Here is a 21,878-nt window from a genome sequence, read left to right on the forward strand (position 1 = left end):
TGAATAATGTCCGTTGTAGTAATGGAGATATCCCATCCTTAACACGCTTAAAAAGTCCCTAATACACAGCATTGTACCTTTATTTTATCATTTTTAGTACTCGCCAATACCAACAATGTTTATTTTTACCTGTAAAGGTGTTGGATATTGAATCAGTCCTTCTCCACCAATGTGAGGTTTATAGCCGACAGACCCAATAGACCTGCCAAAGTGAATTTACCTAGTAAAGTGAATTAGAGGGTGATAAATGATACTTTGGCAGCTAGGCAGTAAACTGCTGAGAGAAGCTAAATACTAATGCAATTTGTCAAAGGAGTTTATAAGCTGTAAGTGCTACGATGAAATGACCGACCCCATTGGAAGACATAAACACCGGGGGAGAAAGTCTTTGTTTTGTAGGTTCATTGAACCATCACAGGGACGGCTTAACGTTTTTTTAGAGCTTGATGTATACAGAAAGGGCGCTGAAGTATTTTATATGATTCTAGGAAGGTAGTACTGCTACTTATGAGATGAATTTGTTCCAAAAGTGGTTTTGTCGCTTGGATTTTTTTGTAAGTAGAGTAAGTATGTATTTTGAATTAGCATAATTTATTCTGCCATCTTTAGTACTATCCCAAATGATAAATTATTAAATTTGGCTAAAATGTATGTATGCAAAAAAAAGATAATTTTTAAAGCATGAAATTGCATAATGATATTTTCCATTGGGGTGATTGGGTGAGTGTGTATGTTAGGTAGCTGAAAATATATACATAAACATGCATGTAAATACACAATTTAATAACTTAAAATAATTTTACATTTGGTGAAATTTTGATTCAGTGACATTTGCAAGCCTAAATATGTCATACGTAGAAATATTCATAAGTAGAGTAAACAATACTAGACTGCTGAGGCATGAACTTCTCATGAATAAATATTTTTTGGTTCAACCTCTTCATTTCCATATGGGAGGTCTCTTAAATTGAAGAAAAATACATACTAAAAATACCTCCTTGTACTTGAGCTTTCCAGCAGACCTACATGGAGGGGTACACACAATCATTACAACACTTACACACAAATACACACACACTCTATCACTGAAGTGGCCTTTGTGGGTCCAGTCTAAAATCTTGGCGGACCCTGGCAGGACCTCAGAATCCCAGTTCTTGCCTTGTGCCCCAATGCTGGGTACTCGCTGCCAGTCGGCCCGCCGACCAACCGTGCTGAACCCCTGCCAAGTGCCTGACGCCGTCCTGGGTGGTCCCACTTCAGGCGACTCTGGCAGAGTACTGCAGTAGCTAAAAGCTAGGCCCCCCTCCCCTCTCTCAAATCAACCCCAAACAACCTCGCCGTGTTTGCCACTGAGAATCAGTCCATGTTGCAAATGATATTTTTATCATAAGGCAGGATGTGGATGGATAGACTGTATATTTGAGGCTTTTAGAGAAGCACAAAGTGAGGAGGAATGTCTGCACACAGGGGCGTTTATATTTAGTCTGCATTTCAATTGGACTTCATACATTTGCTTTGCCGTCATGTTTCACTCAACGTCTTCTTTTTGTCTAGTTCATGCTAATTTCCAGGCTGAAATTCTTCTTTAACCCTTTCCAGGACAGAAAGTTGACCCTTATGACCTTTATTAACCTAAATTAACTGCTTTTGCTCATTAAAAAAATCTTTCTTAAGACCTTTAAGGTGTTATAGGCCAAGTTACTAAACAGTAGCAATTTTTATGACACTATATATTTATTTGTTCAATTTTCTAAAGGTCGCAGGGGGTGCTGGAGCCTATCCCAGTCAACTACGGGCAATAGATTGGGGGCACTATTAGTTGTCTGCAAGCCATTTGCAATTATTTGTTCGTAAATTTGGAAAATTTAGCCTTGTTTTCGGGAAGAAAACGGAATACCCGAAGAAAACCCATGCAGGCCCAGGGACAACAACATATAAATTCCACATGGGAAGGTCAGATAACCACACAATTACTATCTCAGAACTGTGGGGCCAACTTGCTAACCACTCTTCCACGGCCCACTGATACTTTCTATATATTTTTAAACCATCAACCACTATTTTATTGATAAAAAATACATATATTTTAATGATAGAGTGTTTAGCAGGTCCACTTCACAGTTCTGAGATAGAAGGTTAGTGTTTATCCGACATTTGAGTTGAGGTTTGAGTTGGAAACGGCCTGTCGAATCCCACAAAAAATATTAGCCACTCTCCTCTTGCAGAAAATGCCACGACACAGCCAAAAAATTTGAGCATGCCGCAACACGGACGCCACACTTATTCTGTCTTTTGAGTTTGGAGTCATGTTCCCGCGGAGTTCTGGATGTAATTGTTCCAGGATCACACACACACACACATACACACACCATATGACGAACCCTCTGTTTCTCTCCCCGAGATTCATGACTGCTGTGCATGATTGCGGACAATTAAAATCATTAGAGGTCGTTAGCGGGAGCCACTTACGCTGTGAAGCTTGGGTGGGATTGGGGAGAAAACGGAGCTAAAAAAAGGGGGCTGCAGCAAAGAGTTTGTAGAGATGGGCGAGGTCGGCCGAGATGAGCGGAGGAGCACCACTTTGGTGTATAATTGAATTGCCAATTGAAGGACAAATATCCCATATCTACCCCACCCACCCATCCACCCGTCTACCACCAGCAAACAAACAATCCGCCGCTGATGTCATCGAACCAAATCTGGATAGAACGTGCTTTAGTGGTGTGTATAATCATGGGGCCTTGGGGGACCCTAATGGATGATGAGTCCAATAACACCCTGTCGACGGTGGGCCCACACAAAGTGAATAACATTTTGGAATGACAACTACTATGTTGAAAAAGTTCTAAGTGCCCCTGTTTGATATCAACAGAGGACTTAATAATACTCAAATGACTCATTGCGACCCCAATGATTGGCTTTGTTGATTTGAGAAGGCAACAACAACAACAACAACAAGAAAGTGGAATATTTACAAGCGATCGGCAGTGACTTTTTCACTTTCAGTAAAAAGGGCGACCAAGTTTAAAATGAATCAAATAAAAATGAAAAATAGGGGGCACACAGATGCAGCACAGATGTTATTTCTGACGCCGTTCAGCCACATGCTCTGATAAATAAAACCTAAATCTAATATATATACATATACATACATATACATATACACATACATATATGCATATATGCATATATGCATATATGCATATATGCATATATGCATATATGCATATATGCATATATGCATATATGCATATATACATATATACATGTATACATATATACATATATACATATATGCATATACACATATACACATACACATATACACATTCACATACACATATACACACATATACACATGGATAATATTCACATATACACATATACACATATACACATGCACATATGCACATATGCACATATACACGTATACACATATGCACATATACACATATACAAACATATATATACAAATACACATATACACCTATACACATATACACATATACATACACGTACATACATATATACACATACATACACTTACATACATATATATACAAATACACATATACACCTATACACATATACACATATACACATATACACATATACATACATTGACATTAATCTAAGCCCTCCAATATCATCCAAATACATATTTTGAATGAATGCTTTTAGCCCATTCCCGTGTTCTTAATGAGGTGTGTCGTGAGATGATGAACTTGGGTGAAGTTGAGATCATATTCCGAGACTGGACAGCTGCCGTCGTCAATGTGCGATGTGTGTTTATCAGCAGGCTGTACGCCAATGAATAATAGATGCTGTTTATGAGTGTACGTTTCCATCTGACCCCTGGGTCTGCAACGAAAACTATGACGGGCCTCTTAAGGGGCTGAAGGTGAACCCAGACTCACAAAGACAGATGCCTCTAGGCCTCTGAGGCCCAGGTTCCCCCGGGTACCCTGGGGACCCCCCGTTCAGCCATCAGTGACATGTTCAATCGCCGCTCGATTCGATTACCGCACCCCGTTGCTAACGATAGAAGTCGGTGACTGTAAACCCTTTTCGAGGGTGGTTAAAGTCTGTGGGTCTTGACTGTGTATAGGTTTTGGTTTGAGGATCAAGTGGAAAGGAGGAAACAGGCTTTGTTGCAGGTTAGGGTCATACAATTTTAACTGAGCCACGTATCTAGTTCGTACTCTTTCGTCTTTAAGATTGAGGGATGAAATTTGGGGTCATTGTATCCTGTTCATTGGTTGCTTTGGTCATTTTAGGGCATACTTGGTTTACTTCTTGTTGGTTTTTAAAACCTTCAGACTAATGAGGGACTACTGTGGTAACCTCAGTCTCAGTCCTTGTAGACCTCCTGTGTGTAGCTCCATTTTTTTTGCTAGGTCTACAATGTCTTCTGTGTCTGTATTGCTACTGCAACCAAGGAAATCTCCCAAATTCTAATCTAAAACAAAATAAAATCTAATCTAATCTAATTTTAAGGTTACTTGTTAACTCAGTGACTTCCATTGAAGGCCTCATTTTTAAAAGAACAAAAATTCTAGTTATATTGAAAAAAAAAGAAAGTTTTTGATACTATATGTACAGTAGGAATTAGGTAAGTTAGACACTCCTGTTTTAGACCATTTTAGAATACTTTTTGTGTTTAAACACACATTTATTCATTCACAAAAACATGTTTTGCTGAGTGTTTTAAATATAAGCTGAAGCACCGGAATGGCAGAATTTAAAGTTCCATAACAAAACATGTGAAACTTGCATTTTCACTATCAACTTTTGTTCCAACAAGCAACAACACCACCGTGTCATGGTGACAGAATGTCATATCTTTCATTCTTCCATACAAAATGTTTTCGCAACCTCCAAATTCAGCAAGTCGAAGAAAAAAAACAAAACAAAATGAGCGCAGATGTTATTAGAGAAAAAAATCTGGTAGAAAATCCCTCCCGTTTTGTCCTATTGTAGCGCGATGGTGTTTATTGGTGACAAAGTGTGTCATATGTGAGCATATCTGTGTGATCACAGTTGTAGCCTCCTAAATAATTCAGTGTCGCCCCTAGTGTGATCACTAACACCAAACGGAGGGGAGCCATTAAAGGATCCGAGAGGAGACGATTACGGAGTTGCTCCTTTTTTTTGTAGCCGCTAACATCACTTTCCCCCGAGGCCATTCTGGCTTTCTCTCCAAACACGGCAACGTATCCCCTTGACGTGAGCTCACTGGCAGTAGCAAATGGGGTTGCCGGAGGGGTCGGAGGTTAGCCAAGCAAAAGCGTGACCTACAGCGCTAATGCACTTGTAACACTTTAAAACACTTAAGCGAGAGTTAAACAGAACACGCAGTCGAGAAGAAGGAGGACCACACAGAGGGGTGCCGTAGCTAGACTATTCTTGACTCTTTCATCACCCCTTCACTGTTTGATAGCATAAGCCTTTCATAAGTAGAGGTATTACTGTATATTTTTTCTCTTCATAGTTTGTGTTTGATAAACTAAGACTTTCTAAGTAGAGGTACAACTGTATTTTATATTCTCTCTTATTGTGCGACTTATAGTCTGAAAAATACTATGACCGTTCATTTTCTCCGGGTACTTCAGTTTTCTCTGGGTACTCTGGTTTTCTTTAGGTACTCTGGTTTTCTCAGGGTACTCCGGTTTTCTCCAAGTAGTCCAGTTTTCTCTGGGTACTCCGGTTTTCTTTGGGTACTCTGATTTTCTTTGGGTACTCTGATTTTCTTTGGGTACTCTGATTTTCTTTGGGTACTCTGATTTTCTTTGGGTACTCTGATTTTATTTGGGTACTCTGGTTTTCTCCGGGTACTTGTTTTTTTTTTCGGGTACTCCGGTTTTCTCCGGATACTCCGGTTTTCTCCAGGTACTCCTGTTTTCTCTGAGTACTCCAGTTTTCTCTGGGTACTCCGGTTTTCTCTGGGTACTCTGGGAGGACGACAACTTAAGACAATAGTGTGGGTTGCATAGACATCATCCAAAATGGCATCAAAAAATAAGTCCTAACCCTACTAGCATATATTTATTATTATCATTATTGTTATTATAGTGAGATTTCTTATTTCAAGTAGTAGGACGAAATTAAAAACATTAATATTTCCTCTGATGGACTGCTTCACGTACTGGTGGTCAGAAACCACTGATTTAAAGAACCTTACCATCAAGAAACTCTGAACTTTGTGTTGGGGTCAGTGGCTTTTAACCCACCACCATAATGACAGCTGTCTTTCAACCCAGTTCACCAGATTGTCTTTTCCCCAATAGGAAGTCGAGGTGTATTTTTTTTTTTTTGCTGCAGGCTGTGGAGTGTGCGGTTAAGGTGGCCAGTCGGTCAGTGGTAGGCCCAGAGTGGTCGGGCTCCAGCCACCAAGGAGCTTTCAGCCCGCAGTGGTGGTAGCCCTGAGCACTGACTGATAGTGGGCATTATCATTTGTTAAGTGCCCTCTTCGCCTCTGGTCAGGAACACTTAACACCGTCTGTGGTCACTAAATGCTGTACGACTGCCGGTAGCGAGGTAAAATATTCATTGTCGTGGAGTAGTGGTTTTCCTCTGCAGTAACTCTAAAAGCCTGCATTTTTTTTTTTTTCGATTTTAACCAGAGCCTTAAAACCAGAGTGGCCCTTTATTGGACCATGTAATGGACCTGAATAGAAATTGACCTGCCTTACCACAAAATCAAAGGCATTGACCAGGGTTGGTTTGGCTGGAAAAGTGGGGGAAATGTTCAAAAACTGGGATGTAAAATCAGGACAATTTCATATAATGTTAACAATTTTGTTAATTTAACCTATCCCATGTATTGTGTTTGTTTTTTTTAGTGATTTGTTGAAAAAATGATTCAATTTGTAGTTGGTGTTTGGATTTTTAGGATTGTGTTGGTTCATGGGGTCAAGGGTTTGATCCCTGGGTGGCCTTTACTGTATTGAATTTGCATGTTTTCCTTGGGCTCGCATGGGTTTTCTTTGGGTACCCACAAACCAAAAGCTGGTTAAACGCTCTAAATCAAGGGTGTCAGATTCAGGTTGGTTCATGGGCCGCTTTAATGTCAACTTGATTTCATGTGGGTCGGATTATTTTAGATATAATATTTAGATTTTTTTATATATAAATGGATTAAAAGAACTGGATTAAAAGCCCTGAATATTCCGTTTTTTATAGATTTTAAAAAATGTTTATTTTAGTATTTTTTAAATATATTTTTAGATTTTACAAAATGATTTTTGAACTAAAAACACAGCAAAAATTGATTAAAAATGACAACTATTGATTTAAAAGGGGGAAAATAAGAAAATTTAATATACATGGTACCACAGTGCCTCATGTCATGGGATCCTTTCATTTAAACTTTATTACACACTTTTAAAAATTGCAGTACAATGAAACCTTTTGTACAACAATTATACTCAAGGATTTATTTTCCTATGACACCAAAAAAGTCATGGTCGTTTATAGTTTATTGTACCTTTCCCACATTGTGGGATAAGTTTTTATATTCAGACAGTAATGCTACTTCCATTAGGTAGCATATTGTATGTTTCATATTGAACAATATTTTATACTATCAGCAGTCCATTGTTTAGTACGTCTTCGACTTTAAGTTGGAGGCCCAGTTAAACTCTAAAAATTGTGACTTATAGTCTGGAAAATACGTGACTTTTGTGATAATCAGTCCTCGCAGACGTGACCTTCAGGCGCAACAATGGTGTCACTAGTATCATCATTGTGACATGACGTTCCCACGCCGTCTGAGCATCTGCATAACCACCGACTGAGGCAAGGTTTTTCTCATGAAACCACGGCGATGGCCATCAAAAAACCAATAACTTCCTCAGCGCTGGCTCACTTCCGCCTTCTATGTGTGGAGACCTGCCGTTGCCATGGTTCCCCGGACGGCGTTTGCGTGCGAGCGACTGAGACAGTCGTCTGGGGTTTGGCACATACACATAAAAAAATACACACATACACACACAACAGGAAGACGCTTGTCGCGCTTTTCAACCGTTTCTCACTTCTGCCTTCTTGATTTGAGACAGGCAAAATGTACATTGTCGCTAAAAGAATAGCCGTGACGTCAACAGGTGACCTTAAAAAACAACAACATTTGTGCAACGACATTGGTTATGAATTCTTAAAAATAAATAAGAAAAAAAAATTGCTTTTGACATGGTGGAGTAGTGGTTGGCATATAGGGCTCGCAGCAATTGGGCCGTGGGTTCGATTCCAGTTTGGTTTGCATGTTTATAGAGTGTTGAGAATTTTTAGCTGGGATAGACTCCAGCACCCCTGCAACCCTTGTGTGGATAACACATTCAGAAAATGAATGAATGCTTTTCACATCACGGGTCAATATTCAACTTACTCAATGCACTTTATATATATTTTTTCCCTTTTTCATGTATTCTTTAAAAAGTTTGACTTATACTCGGGTGCGACTTATAGTCCGGAAAATACCCTACTTCGAAAAATACTTAAAAAGAATATAGAATCATCTTCATTATATGAAAAGACAACTTAAAAACTTGCAAACATGAGTAGTTTGCATGTTTTTTTTGCAGTATTGCATGAAATATTAAAATGAGTAGACACAGATTCAGTAATGTGGAATAAGGAATAAAAAAGAGTCAGTTCCTTCTCGCTTGTCTGCACAGCAAGCGAGACCACAACCGCAAAGCCCCCCTTTGTATGTCAGCGCGCACCTGCCGAAAGTCGCTCACAATAAGCGTGTAGCCAACACGCACACACAAACACGCCATCATCATCTACAGATGCTACATTTTTCTTCCTGTCTTCTATTTTGAATGCAAAAAAAACTTTCCTGTTTAAAGTATGGTGTTTACTATTGTTGTATAGTATTTTAGTATAGTAAATTAGTATAGTATTTTAGTATGGTATTTTAGTATAGTATTTTAGAATAGTATTTTAGTATAGTATTTTAGTATAGTAGCATAGTATTTTAATATAGTAGCATAGTATTTTAGTATAGTAGCATAATATTTTAGTATAGTATTTTAGTATAGTAGCATAGTATTTTGGTATAGTAGTATAATATTTTAGTATAGTAGCATAGTATTTTAGTATAGTATTTTAGTATAGTATTTTAGTATAGTATTTTAGTTTAGTATTTTAGTATAGTATTTTAGTATGGTATTTTAGTATAGTATTTTAGTATAGTATTTTAGTATAGTAGCATAGTATTTTAATATAGTAGCATAGTATTTTAGTATAGTAGTATAGTATTTTAGTATAGTAGCATGGTATTTTAGTAAAGTATTTTAGTATAGTAGCATAGTATTTTAGTATAGTGGTATAGTATTTTAGTATAGTAGCATAGTATTTTAGTATAGTAGCATAGTTTTTTAGTATAGTATTTTAGTATAGTATTTTAGTATAGTATTTTAGTATAGTAGCATAGTATTTTAATATAGTAGCATAGTATTTTAGTATAGTAGTATAGTATTTTAATATAGTAGCATAGTATTTTAGTATAGTAGTATAGTATTTTAGTATAGTAGCATAGTATTTAGTATAGTAGTATAGTATTTTAAGGTCTCAATCGCGTATTTTTGTACATAAATTCCAATATTCTGGAAATGTCATGATTAGACTGCATTTTTTCAATATTTCAGATAAGTATAGCCTATTAAAAACGACATAACAAATTAAAATCAAAAGCCTTTATTGTGTATGATGACAATAAAAGGCTTTTGATTTTGATTTGTTATGTTGTTTTTATTATACAAATCAAAATCAAAAGCCTTTATTGTCATAATACACAATAAAGGCTTTTGATTTTGATTTGTTATGTCATTTTTATTAGGCTATAGTTATCTGAAAAACTATTGAAATTTGCATTTCCAAATACACAAATCATACAAATATGCTAAATTTATATATATATATTTTTCTTTCTACATTGTGTATTCTTTGGAATGCTGTGCCTTGAGAGATTTATAGTCCAAAAAAATCTGGAAATTAATATAAAGTATTGCCTTTAAATACTGTTTGAGTGGTTGAAAAAAAGTATTGTGCTTATGTGGTATCTGCATTAAATGCAGTACAACTTCCTGCTTGTCTGCCACATACAAAAACCATGTCTACACCACAAGAAGTATCTTTCTGAGTAACATTGATTGTGCACATGTTGTTAACTCTCAAAAATAAGAGCTCTCATTTAGAATTTTGGACTCAGGTGGAAAAGTTCTGAGTTTTGTGATGATACGTTTCTGAGGTCACTGGGACCAGTTTGGGTTTGTTTGCGGCAAGACCGTAGGCTTCTCTATTCTGGTTTGGTTTGTGGGGGGTGAGTGTGTCGGAGCATTTGGGGTAACGTGGGACTTGGTTAGATTTGCGCTTTTTTATGTGATTTTACCCTCCGTCAATCTCTTGTCGTGATGTGGTGCCACTGTGCCTCAAACCAAAAGTGTGACATTACCACTTTGGTACAAAAACAAAACAAGTGGTTTAAAAACAGACCCACACATAGACACACACACATAAGCTCAAATATGAATAAATAACAAAAAAACAGCATTTTATTAGAATTTTGGTGCAAATCCGAAACATGTATATATTACCATCTGACTTGTAGTATAAACTATATCATCATAGGATAACATTAATTTACCTTAATTTGGACCACCCAAAAAACATGTTTTTCCTGTTTAATTACTTATAAAAAAAAACACAATTTATTTCATAGCCATAAATGATCAAATACGTTTTCACTGCACAGTTTGACTAAAAAGAAATCCGGATCTCCAGTATTTGTTTTGGCATTCTTACAAAATAACAGGAAAAGCTCAAGTTAAGACATTGGCACGTACTACTTTTACCTGTAAATACTCAGCCAAATACACATGACAACTTTGAGTTGAACAGCCTGTTTCTACCGTAAAGGTCAACGAGCTTTGACTACCACGCTTAAGACGACGCTGTACGCTTGGGCTGGCGTTGTGTGCGGCGTGAAACAACCTTGGTGCTTCCTCCACCCCGTGCGGTTAGCCCAGTCGCCATGTCTGCTGGAGCCGATAAATAAATAATGGGTCTGGTGATCGCTAGCTTCCAAGCGTGATACTGCATACTAAAACCACCACACGTGGGAGTGCCAAAGACAAAACCCTTCCAAAAGACAAAACTATATGAGTTTTTTTGCTGCACTTGTTTGAAATTCTCAGATTTACTTCAATCTAAACAGGCGACGTCAAACTTTAGATTACACTTGTGGACAAAAATAAAAACACTTGGCTTTGTATGGATCGTAATAATGAGCTAAAAAGTGCCTGAGAGGCCAAAAAACTTCAGATCGGACTCTAGCTAGTAAGCTAGCCCGAAAAAAAGGCATCCCGGGCTAAGAAATCAACAATGGCTGGCTCTAGAGGTGACTGTCTAGTTCCCTTCATTCAGTATTCAGCTAAAGTAAGCCATTTAATTAATAATTATCACAATTCATAGATCAAAATACACAATTGATTCATTGACTTAAGCGTACAAATGATGGCTTTTTACATTTATTATTTATCTCATAGTTTAATTTTTTCATAGCGAAGAAATTTGCCTTTTAAACATTTTAAAAGCTCAAATATGGATAAATGACAGAATACAGCATTGATCAATTTAGAATTAAGCATTTTATATGATATATTTTGACAATTATCTTAAAACTTGGCTGTTCGATTAACAAAATTGTGATTATAATGCTGTTAAAAACTGTACTGTGGGTGGGTGTGTGGGTATGTTTGTCAGTTTATCTTCAACCTACAAAAGGGAATATAGATGGAATTTTGCCCTATGTTACAATCTTACATATCTACATATATATGTTTATTAACATTAGTATAAATATGTTCATTAATATGTCTTGTCCCTTATTAAATATATCAAACTCCAATTTTATTTGCTTAAAGTCCAGTTCAGTCTGCGTCCAAATCCGAGACATGTACAGTAGTCTCGTCTGTGCTTGTTTAAATGGGATATGAACCTCGGGAAAGCAGCCATTGGATCATTGGTTTTATAGCCCACATTTAAAATAATGTTTCCCACATGCATTGTGTGAGTCTCAGGTAAAAATACACGCTTTGCTTGTTATTCTTTCTGCTGTTTATCACATTTTGCGGAATGCAAAACACTGAATGTGGCTTTCCGCTTTCAACCAATCCGGGACATCCCGCAGTTTTGTGTTAGAATGAGCCTTGGCATAATCGTAACGAGTCTGGAAATCGACGTAGGAAGAAAGCCGGGTCGTGTGTTTTTCTTCTTTGTCTAGGTAAACATCTGCTTCATGTTTTGAAACAAAATCTCACAGCTTTTGCTGAAGGCGGGGGGGAAATAGTCTGAAGATCATTGCGGCTGTCTTTCACTCAATTCTTTCCCTTGTTTATCAAGCCCCTGTATTTAAGCTCAATATAACTCCTGTTTTTTTGCTGAGAAAACTGTGGTGGTTTAATCACTGTCAGTGGTCCTACGCCTCTCGGGTGTGGCTCGCGACTCAAAAAAAGGACCCAATGCGGTCGTACGTCCAGCTGCAAAGGGGCTTATTTTGTGGTTTAAAAATTGTAGGCTTCCCCATATGTTCCCCATAAACGTGGAATGCAGCGTGGGACTTGGGGAGGCTTTTATAATAGAGTGGCCGTCATTGAATCAAACACCGAGTGCTAACTTCCTACTTTTGGCCCAAGGCCTTGAAAGACCATTTCAGGCAGCACGAACAGGTTCAATGCCGAAGATATTTGCGATTTGGACTGGATCATTGCCACCTTTAGATTAACTTGGTCTATTTTTGTCGTTTTATAGACAGATATTTCCAAGGGTGATATTTCAAGGTCTTGTACAGAATGGCAGATGATTTTTAGGTTAGGTTAGAAGTTTATTTTATTCTGTAGTTGGGAAATTTCTTGGGTGCAGTTGAAATACAGACACAGACACTCAAGGCATTGTAGACCTAGTTTAAAAAATTGTAGTCCGAACTGTCATGAAGGACAGAAATCTGATTTTTGCGAGATGGATCTGAACCAAGCAGTGTCTTATCTGATATGCTCAGATTTTTGTGACATATTTGGTGGTTTCAACAATGTCCAGATTTGATTTGGATTCAAAATAGAGCCCTGAAAATTGGATTTATGGAGGAATCTGATTGGAATCAGATATAGTATAGTATACAGATATAGTCTTAGTGGCCCCTTCATTTCAATTACATGATATGAGTATAAGTAGTAAGATTTATTTAAATGATCAATATGATTATCATTGTAATTTCCATTTGTAGCCATGAATGTTTCTTTAAAGGTCTCATGCACTGTTAGCCAAAATTTCTTAGACTATTAACGCTTTTAACCTGTAAATAATAGCCTTAACTCAGTTGCAAATTTAACATATCTTGAGATTAGGTTCACTGCAGACCTATTTTAGATATAATACTTAGATTTGTTTTTTTATAAATGGATTAAATTAACTGGATTAAAGGCCCTGAATATTCAGTTTTTTATAAATCTAAAACAATGTATATTTTAGCTTTTTTTAAATACATTTTTAGATATTACAAAATGATTTTTGAACTAAAAACGAAGAAAAAATGGTTAAAAATTACAATTATTGATTTAAAAGTGGGAAAATCTGGAAATTTAATATACATCTATACTATACTTCATTTTAATATTATCCTAAAACATAAAGTCGGCACTCACGATTTACTTTCCCGGGCCACACAAAATGATGCGGCGTGCCACATTTAGCCCCCGAGCTGCCACTTTGACACCTGTGATCTAGCAGAAACGCAGAAGCCATGTTGGAAGGCGAGCGAGGTGTCAGAAAAGGAAGCCTGGCCGCGTGTGAGGTTAAGTCGCGGGCCTACGGCGGCCAGGCGGCCACGCTGATAAAAGCCCTGGGGCCACGACTGCGGCCTCACGATTCGGCCACACTTGCCGACGCGCCGTGTCATTTAGGCCGCGTTGCCGCCTAACCCCACGGCAACTGCTCATTTAAGGGGCAGTGCGGGCGACCGGGAAGAGCTCTCTCCGACACACACAACACACACATTGGTTCCAAACGTGGTACTGTACGTACACATACAAACACGGGCTGTGGTCCGCGCCGCGTTGGTGTCCAGCAATTAGCAGAACACACCGTGGGCTGGCATCTGTACGCCAGGGAGTGAGAAAATGAAACCGTCGGAACTGAAGTGGGTCACATGAGTGACCAGACGGTGGTTTGGTTATGCTCTCCCGTAGCCAGACGTACTCATTGTGTCGTTGGGAGACACCAGACGGAGGAAGTGAGGATACCACACGTTTGCAAAGGCCAGTGATTTGCGTTGATGTTATGCGGGCTCGAACGCGTGTGCAGGCAGGGATGTTGCAAAAGTACACTTGGGATAGTGTGTTGTTTTGAAACGTTTTTTTTTTTTTTGGTTGAATATCTTTTTTCAATTATTTTTAAACATTTTTTTTGGTTGAATATCATTTTTCATTTTTTTTAAAACATGTTTTTGGTTGAGTATCTTTTTAAAAACATTTTTCATTTTTTTGGTTGAATATCTTTTTTCAGTTATTTTTAAACATTTTTTTGGTTGAATATCATTTTTCATTTTTTTTAAAACATGTTTTTGGTTGAATATCATTTTTCATTTTTTTTAAAAACATGTTTTTGGTTGAATATCTTTTTTAAAACATTTTTTTGGTTGAATTTCATTTTTCAGTTTTTTTGAAACATTTTTTGGTTGAATATCTTTTTTTAATATATATCTAAGACTTTTTGATTGAGAGCTTTCATACCCTCTGACTTCAATTTTCAGATATCGAAAAACAAAAAAAAAACTGTTTTTGTGTTTTTTTAAAGTAAGTCACATATTATAAGGGATGTATAGGTTGTCTTGCTGTATTTGTTCTAAACATTTCCAGATCCAAAAACTAGCTAGTACTGAATACCAATCACAATTATGAGGAGCAAAATATGATTTATTTATTTTCTCACAAAGGTCGCAAACTATTGATTATGAAAGAGAGCTCTTGACTGTTTTAAAATGGATCACAAGCTATTTCTTCTTCTATGGTACTGCTCAATGCTCATTGGGTTATCATCAAAAAATGTCAACATTCCCAAAGTCAACTACCTCCTGATCATGAATGTTAAATAACAAAATCTTCATTTCTGACCTCTCAAATACTTCCATTTTGAGAAAAAACGCCATAATCCGTCAATGCTATTGCTACCGTTTCTTCTAATTTGACCAACATTACGAAACTATCAAAGCCATAAGTGAGAATAGAGGTTTTCTAGGCCCCAAAACCACTAGTTGTTCCAAACACAGATGTGCAGTGAGTCAGACAAACATTAAACTTGAGCACCAAGAAGCGATATTGAGTTTATTTCATTGGCTTTGTTATACATTTGGCCTAAACCATTTCAATGTTTCCCCCCTCAACAGAGGGTTCTCTACTCCAAAAACCTCAGCGTAGACCACAATGGCGAAGGCCGCCGCCCCGGTTTGGAGTGACAAGAAAATAGAATGTTTCCAAAAATGTCAATGCCCAACAAAAAGTGAGCGAAAGATGGAAAAAAAATTAACTGAGTTGGAAAAACATGCAAAAGATGATAGGAAAGGCAAAAAAAAACAGGGAAGGAGGGGAGGGAGAGGCCCAGTGACCTCACGTCACATGTGACGTGGGCTCCACCACTCACGGAGAGAGAGAGTTTGCTTGGAGGATGGCGAGGAGGATGCAGATGCATTGTGGCTTTTAGCTTTTTACTAGCGCTAACGCCTTCGTCGGGGTACCAAGATTGGGCGAGAGAAACTAGGACCGCCAAATCAGGCTACTTTGCAAACTTCAGACTGTTTCAGGGCAAGAACTGTTACCTCCGGGTCGTCTCCAACTCAGGTGAGCTCACCTGGAATATCCTGGAAAGACATATAGGTTCTGGGACTTGATAGTGTTTCTTTACAACTTCTGACCTCCGCGTTTTAACTCCAGTGCTAACACATGCCGCGGATTGGCTTGTGGTTTTGGAGATTCCTGTGGTAGTCAGGAAGCTCCGATTTTTGTCAGTAAGCTGGCGCAATCACTGCTGTCCTCTAAAGTTTGCTTCTTCTTCTTCTTCAAGGTTGGTGGAGGTCAAGTCAAGAGAGACGGTCTGTGGTATGGCGTCCAATAGCATCTTTGACTCCTTCTCCAACTACAGCAACAGTCTACTCAGAGGTGAGTGTTGACCCGCCCCCCTACTCGTCAAACCCCCTCCCCTGGAAGACTTTGTTTACTCGAACTTAAATGCGGTGTATCTTTTTTTGACAACAATATTTGTAGAATCGGGATGCGTTTGTTCATTCACTAGTAGATGCAAAAATGTATTTTTTCCTTTAAGCTTGATGGAGTAACGTTATTATGGTGTTCTCACCACACACTCTCGAGTAGAATACAAGCTTGGTGTGATTGGGCTCTTTACCGGAACAAAACAATACAATAAAAGAGGGAGACATATCAAGCTGCTTTACTTCCAGGACGTACTTTTGGTCTATGTGGTGAGGTGAGTGCATTATATTGGCACGAGCCTTAATGAGATAGCCATTTGTTGTCATGGTAATTTCCATCATGTAGCTCTTACATACAAACAGGTTGCCATTTGAATATATGTTGCATAGTCTTGCACCAATACCATATTTAAAAGAACGTGTATATATATATATATATGTATATGTCTATGTATGTATGTATGTATGTATATATATATATATATATATATATATATATATATATATATATATATATATATATATATATATATATATATATATATATATATATATATATATATATATATATATATATATATATATATATATATATATATATATATATATATATATATATATATATATATATATATATATATATATATATATATATATATATATATATATATATATATATACATGTGTTTATGTATGTGTGGATATATAAATATATATATATATATATATATATATATATATATATATATATATATACATGTGTATATGTATGTGTGTATATATATATACATGTGTAAATGTATGTGTATATATATACATGTGTATATGTATGTATATATATATGTATGTGTATATATATATATACGTATGTGTATGTATATATATATATATATATATATATATATATATATATATATATATATATATATATATATATATATATATATATATATATATATATATATATATATATATATATATATATATATATATATATATATATATACGTATATATATATATACGTATATGTATGTGTATGTATGTATATATGTGGATATATATGGATATGTATATATATATATATATATGTTTATATATGTATATATATGTGTGTATATATATGTATATATATATATATATATATGTATATATATAGAACAGACATAACAGACAGGCACCTGTTGATGTCGGATTAGCAGTGTTTTGACTAACAATAGCGTAGAAAAATAAAAAACATAACATAAAATGCTGTAGGGAAGGTCTAGCCAAGATAGATACAAATAAAGTGCGACTTAGTCCAGAAAATACGGTCTATAATTTTATTTGTTTATTGCTTAAGATGCTAAAAAAGGGCTTTTGTAAGCAAAATCAAGTCGTTAGTCATGTATGTATCCATTTTTGTCCAGGCCGCAAACGGAGGCAGAAGAAATGAGCTAAATCACCTTCCGCATTAAGACCTTTTTTGCCTTGTTAATTGCAGGCAGCCATAAGAGCTCCTAATTGTTTGCAGAGTCTATGTTCAAATCCACGGAGCCTCACAGAGTCAGTAAATCAGTAAACAGTACATCTGTGGTTCACATGAGACCAATCCTTGTCATCTGACTGGTTCACTAAAGCTTCTACAAAAAACATGATAACTCCCAATCGAGATTGGCTACTTCTTCTTCTCTAAAACCACTCGATCTTAAATTTGGACAACATTAACTGACTCAGTTCTTCTCATTTCTTGAATAATGTGATCTGGTGGCACCTGATTTTGATTTCCAGGCGTCCCAGACTGGGTTGGAGACAGAACAGAGTTGAATAAAGAAGGGGGGGTATGTCAAACTGTAATCAACAGTGGAAATCATTAGTGAATACACAATATCCTTTTACAATTTACAATGTCAGTAGTCCGAAACTGAACTGTATGAGAACAAAGGCCAAAAAGGGATTCAATTCTCTGGCTCAATCTGAAACCATTTCAAATATAAGGAGACCTCATGTAAGTAGAACTCTAGTGGTTAGCCTAACAACTTGCGTTTCACTGGCACTGTAATTTGGCAAAAGATGCCCTGTTTTTGAAACTCGGATCAAACTGAAACTAGGAAACTTTGACTTTAATAAGGCGAAACGTAGAGCTCATGGAAATATAGCCATCATCCAGGCAGCTATTAAGAGATACTCTTGTTGGAACATTTCTTGTGTTCACAGTTAATTGGAGAAGATTGTTCCAAATTAGGCTTTTTTTTAGAACTATAAATTGCCACCCTTCTTTGAACCCTGCGACTTATACTCCAGTGAGTCTTATACATTTTTACAGGGTAATGATTTGCTAATTTGTTGAAAATATGCGTAATATATAAGTCGTATTTTTAGGACGGCAGTTTTTTATTTACTCAGAAACAAAGAACTAACTTGTTAAAGTAACAAAATGGAGAACAATGTACTACTTAGGCATCTGTTAACATAACATTTTTTGTGATAAAAAATAACAACATAAAAATGTCCAACTTGATTGTTACTAACAGATCCACCAAAACTATTAAAAAAATGGCACTTATAGTCCAGAAAATTTGATACAATGATGTCATTCATGCTATTTTGTAACCTAAAACGCATTGAATAATAATAATATTTTTTGTTAAATACATGCGTGTTATACTTTTGGGGAAATTTTATCTGCCAAAATAAAATAACCTTCTATTATTAGGTTACAAAAGGGGTTTATGTATTTGACATAGTACTTTTCTATATGAGTAGATGTTAATATGTAGTAGTAAAAAGTAGTTGTTGTTTTGTCAGGTGAGAGGTGCTTTATTTTGAAGAGTTAGGACAATTAAATAGACTTTGTGTGTGATAAAAAGATACTTTTAATGCATGTTGATGATTTATGGTGAGCTCCAAAATAAAGAACCACTGACACATTGAACAAAAAAAATATTTTTCAACATGATTTCTTTGGCAAAAGGCAAAAACGGAATAACAATTTGATTAAAATTATTTCACTGACATAAATAAATGGTCTTGATTGGAAGTCTTGAAGAGTGTGAGGCCCAAGCTGAGTAAGCTAAAAACTGTAACTAGATATTAACACTTTCAATATTTTAAAGTAAAAGCAAATAATAGAAAACTCATGTCAGCTACAGGAAAGCTAAATTCACTCTCTACTTGAGCTGGCTATAATATCTATTTATAAAACTCTGAAGGCGTATTGGATAGAAGAAACATTCTGGACTTGATTATGTCTGTAAACGTTTTGGAGGGACTTATTTACCTTTCGGTCTGTCTCGCCATTTTCACTGTCTGTCAACACGACTTTACGGGGAATAGTTTCAGGGTTCGCTTGCAAGATGGCTACTAGGTAAAGAGTACGAAAGAGGCGCTCTGATTATGTGGTTGACTAATGTTAAAAGGCGCCTCCACCCTTCGAAGCTTTTGGCTCAAAACCGCCATCTTGGGTCTTACGTAGGTCAAGGTTCGAGTCGTGCTAAGTGTAGTCGTAAATACAATTTTCTGGTGGTCTGCGAACGCATTCCTTGACGCCAATCTGATGAAGGTTTATGCCATGTGGATTCCGTAGACTGTGAAGAATGTGTTTATGTCAATAATAGTCACTGTGTTGGAAATGTACGTACTGGATGGTGTGGTAAAGTAGGGGTGTCCAATTCAGTTTGGTTGCTCGTAAAATGTTTTGGGGAGGAATTTGAGCTTTTTAATCATGAGGAAATTTGAAAAAAGTACTGTTACGTCATTAAAAATTATGCTATTGTAGATAAAAATGTATTTATTTGTTAGTTTGACATGTTTGGTCTTCATTTTTTTATCTAATCAAAAATTGTGCTATCAAAAATGCAACTGGTGCGACTTATATATGAAATTTTTCCCTTTATTATGGATTTTTTATCTGGTTTATCTGATCAGACACATTGTAGTATTTATTATTATTTTTTTAGATCCAGAATATGCAGTTTGCTACAGTTTTGAACTTTTTAAGCTTCATACTTTTGTATTTTAACTCCTTGAAAACTAACCTAAAATGTAACAATTGGCAGTTGTTCACCTGTTGATGTCCAAGCAAGGACAACATATAAATGACATTCCCAGACAGTTGTCCAGCACAAATGTCTTCTCCAATTTCTGTCTAGAAATGTAAGGTCACGCTGTCTGTTTGCCGTACGTTTTGGTCACAAGAATTTTTATGGTATATGTCCTCATAAACAGCAAATGCTACGACACCCACGCATGATTTTTCTTCCCGAAATGCTGAGTCAGGTAGACAGACAGATGCTTGTCAACATGATGACTGCGGCAATTTTTTGTTGTTTTTTCTTCTTCTTCTTTGGCCACTACTGTCTGACTTGACCGTAATAGCTAGTCAGGACAAGCATATGGTCTACTCATGTGTCAATTTGGTGAAACCAACAAAACATAAGAGGTTTGAACCCGAAAAGTATGAGGGACTTCCCTTTCAGTGTTACAAATGTGTGGCTTCTGCTTGGATGCAATTTAGCTGACTATGGTGTATACTTGTTTGTTTTCAACAGGGTTGTAACTGTTCTGTCCTTGTCAAAAAAAGACAATTTCCATGTTTAAGTTTGAGTTTGATTTGTTTGATAAGAGACAGCACATATTAATGAACATAGATATTTAAATATATAAGACTGTAGCCAAAGGGTATTTCCATCTTTAGTACTTTGTGTAGGTTGAAGATAAACAATGACATACAAACAGGTAGCAATTTTAGACAGTTTTGTGATCGCAATTTGGTTCGTCTAATAGCCAGGCTTGAAGATGATTTGCCAAGATGTTCAGAGATGGGAGTTCATGTATGTTAATTGGTATTGAGTTCCAGGTATAAGGAGAGAAGATGCTTTGGCTAATTTAGCACAATTTTTGAAGGGAACTACACAGTCACCTCTAGAGCCAGCCCTTGTTGATTTGTTGGAATTTTTTGGTGCAAAATCTTGCAGTGGAGGAGGAGCTTAGTGTTGGAAGATTTTGTAAACTAAGGTGGCGTCTGCATATTTAATAGTATTATCTCATTCCAGACGTTTGTGTGTTTTTTTAAATATCTGATAATGGTGGTGTATTTTTGGCTTTGTTCATTCTTTTTCTGAATAGGACAGTAGCTCTTCTCATTCTGACCTCAGACCTTCTGGAAAACCAAGTATCACAATATATTACATATTTCCATATATCATTATACTCCTAATACTCGTCCTTTATTACAATCTGTGTACAGAATACAGTATTTGACATTATTTTGTCTTTGACGAAAGTGTGTAATCCTGCCTATCACATCCTCTAAATTCCTGTTTACCCATTTAACTCATTTTGAATATTTAAAAGTACTGCTTTTCTAACTCTGAAAAAAAAAAACCCTACTACACTGCCGATCTGGCAGATACACACTTTCCTAAATAGATTGACAAACTCTTTAATCAGCATGTTGCCGCACAGTCCAGTCAGCACAGTTTGTTCAACCTAATCACCAGGCTGCCAGACTCCACGCTTGCTCCTGATTGGATTCCCAAACGCCTCCTTGTCATCGCGGTGTCATTAGCTTGTCGTTAGTCGCGGCACAGCAGTAAACTGGGCCTAAACATTGCAATCAGGGGATTAGCCAGAAGTCAA

General features: G+C 36.5%; 1 protein-coding gene across 2 annotated transcripts in view; it reads left to right on the plus strand.

Moving 5' to 3' along the window:
• Positions 1-21,878, plus strand: part of runx3 (RUNX family transcription factor 3) — an 82,118-nt gene that overhangs the window by 10,639 nt on the left and 49,601 nt on the right. For both annotated transcript variants that reach the window (XM_077731433.1, XM_077731432.1), the window contains exon 2: positions 16,117-16,211. In XM_077731433.1, coding sequence (XP_077587559.1) covers positions 16,117-16,211 — 95 coding nt within the window. The remainder of the gene's footprint in view (positions 1-16,116; positions 16,212-21,878) is intronic.

This window comes from Stigmatopora nigra, chromosome 13 (assembly GCF_051989575.1).
Source record: "Stigmatopora nigra isolate UIUO_SnigA chromosome 13, RoL_Snig_1.1, whole genome shotgun sequence".
In the NCBI taxonomy this organism is placed as follows: Eukaryota; Metazoa; Chordata; class Actinopteri; order Syngnathiformes; family Syngnathidae; genus Stigmatopora; species Stigmatopora nigra.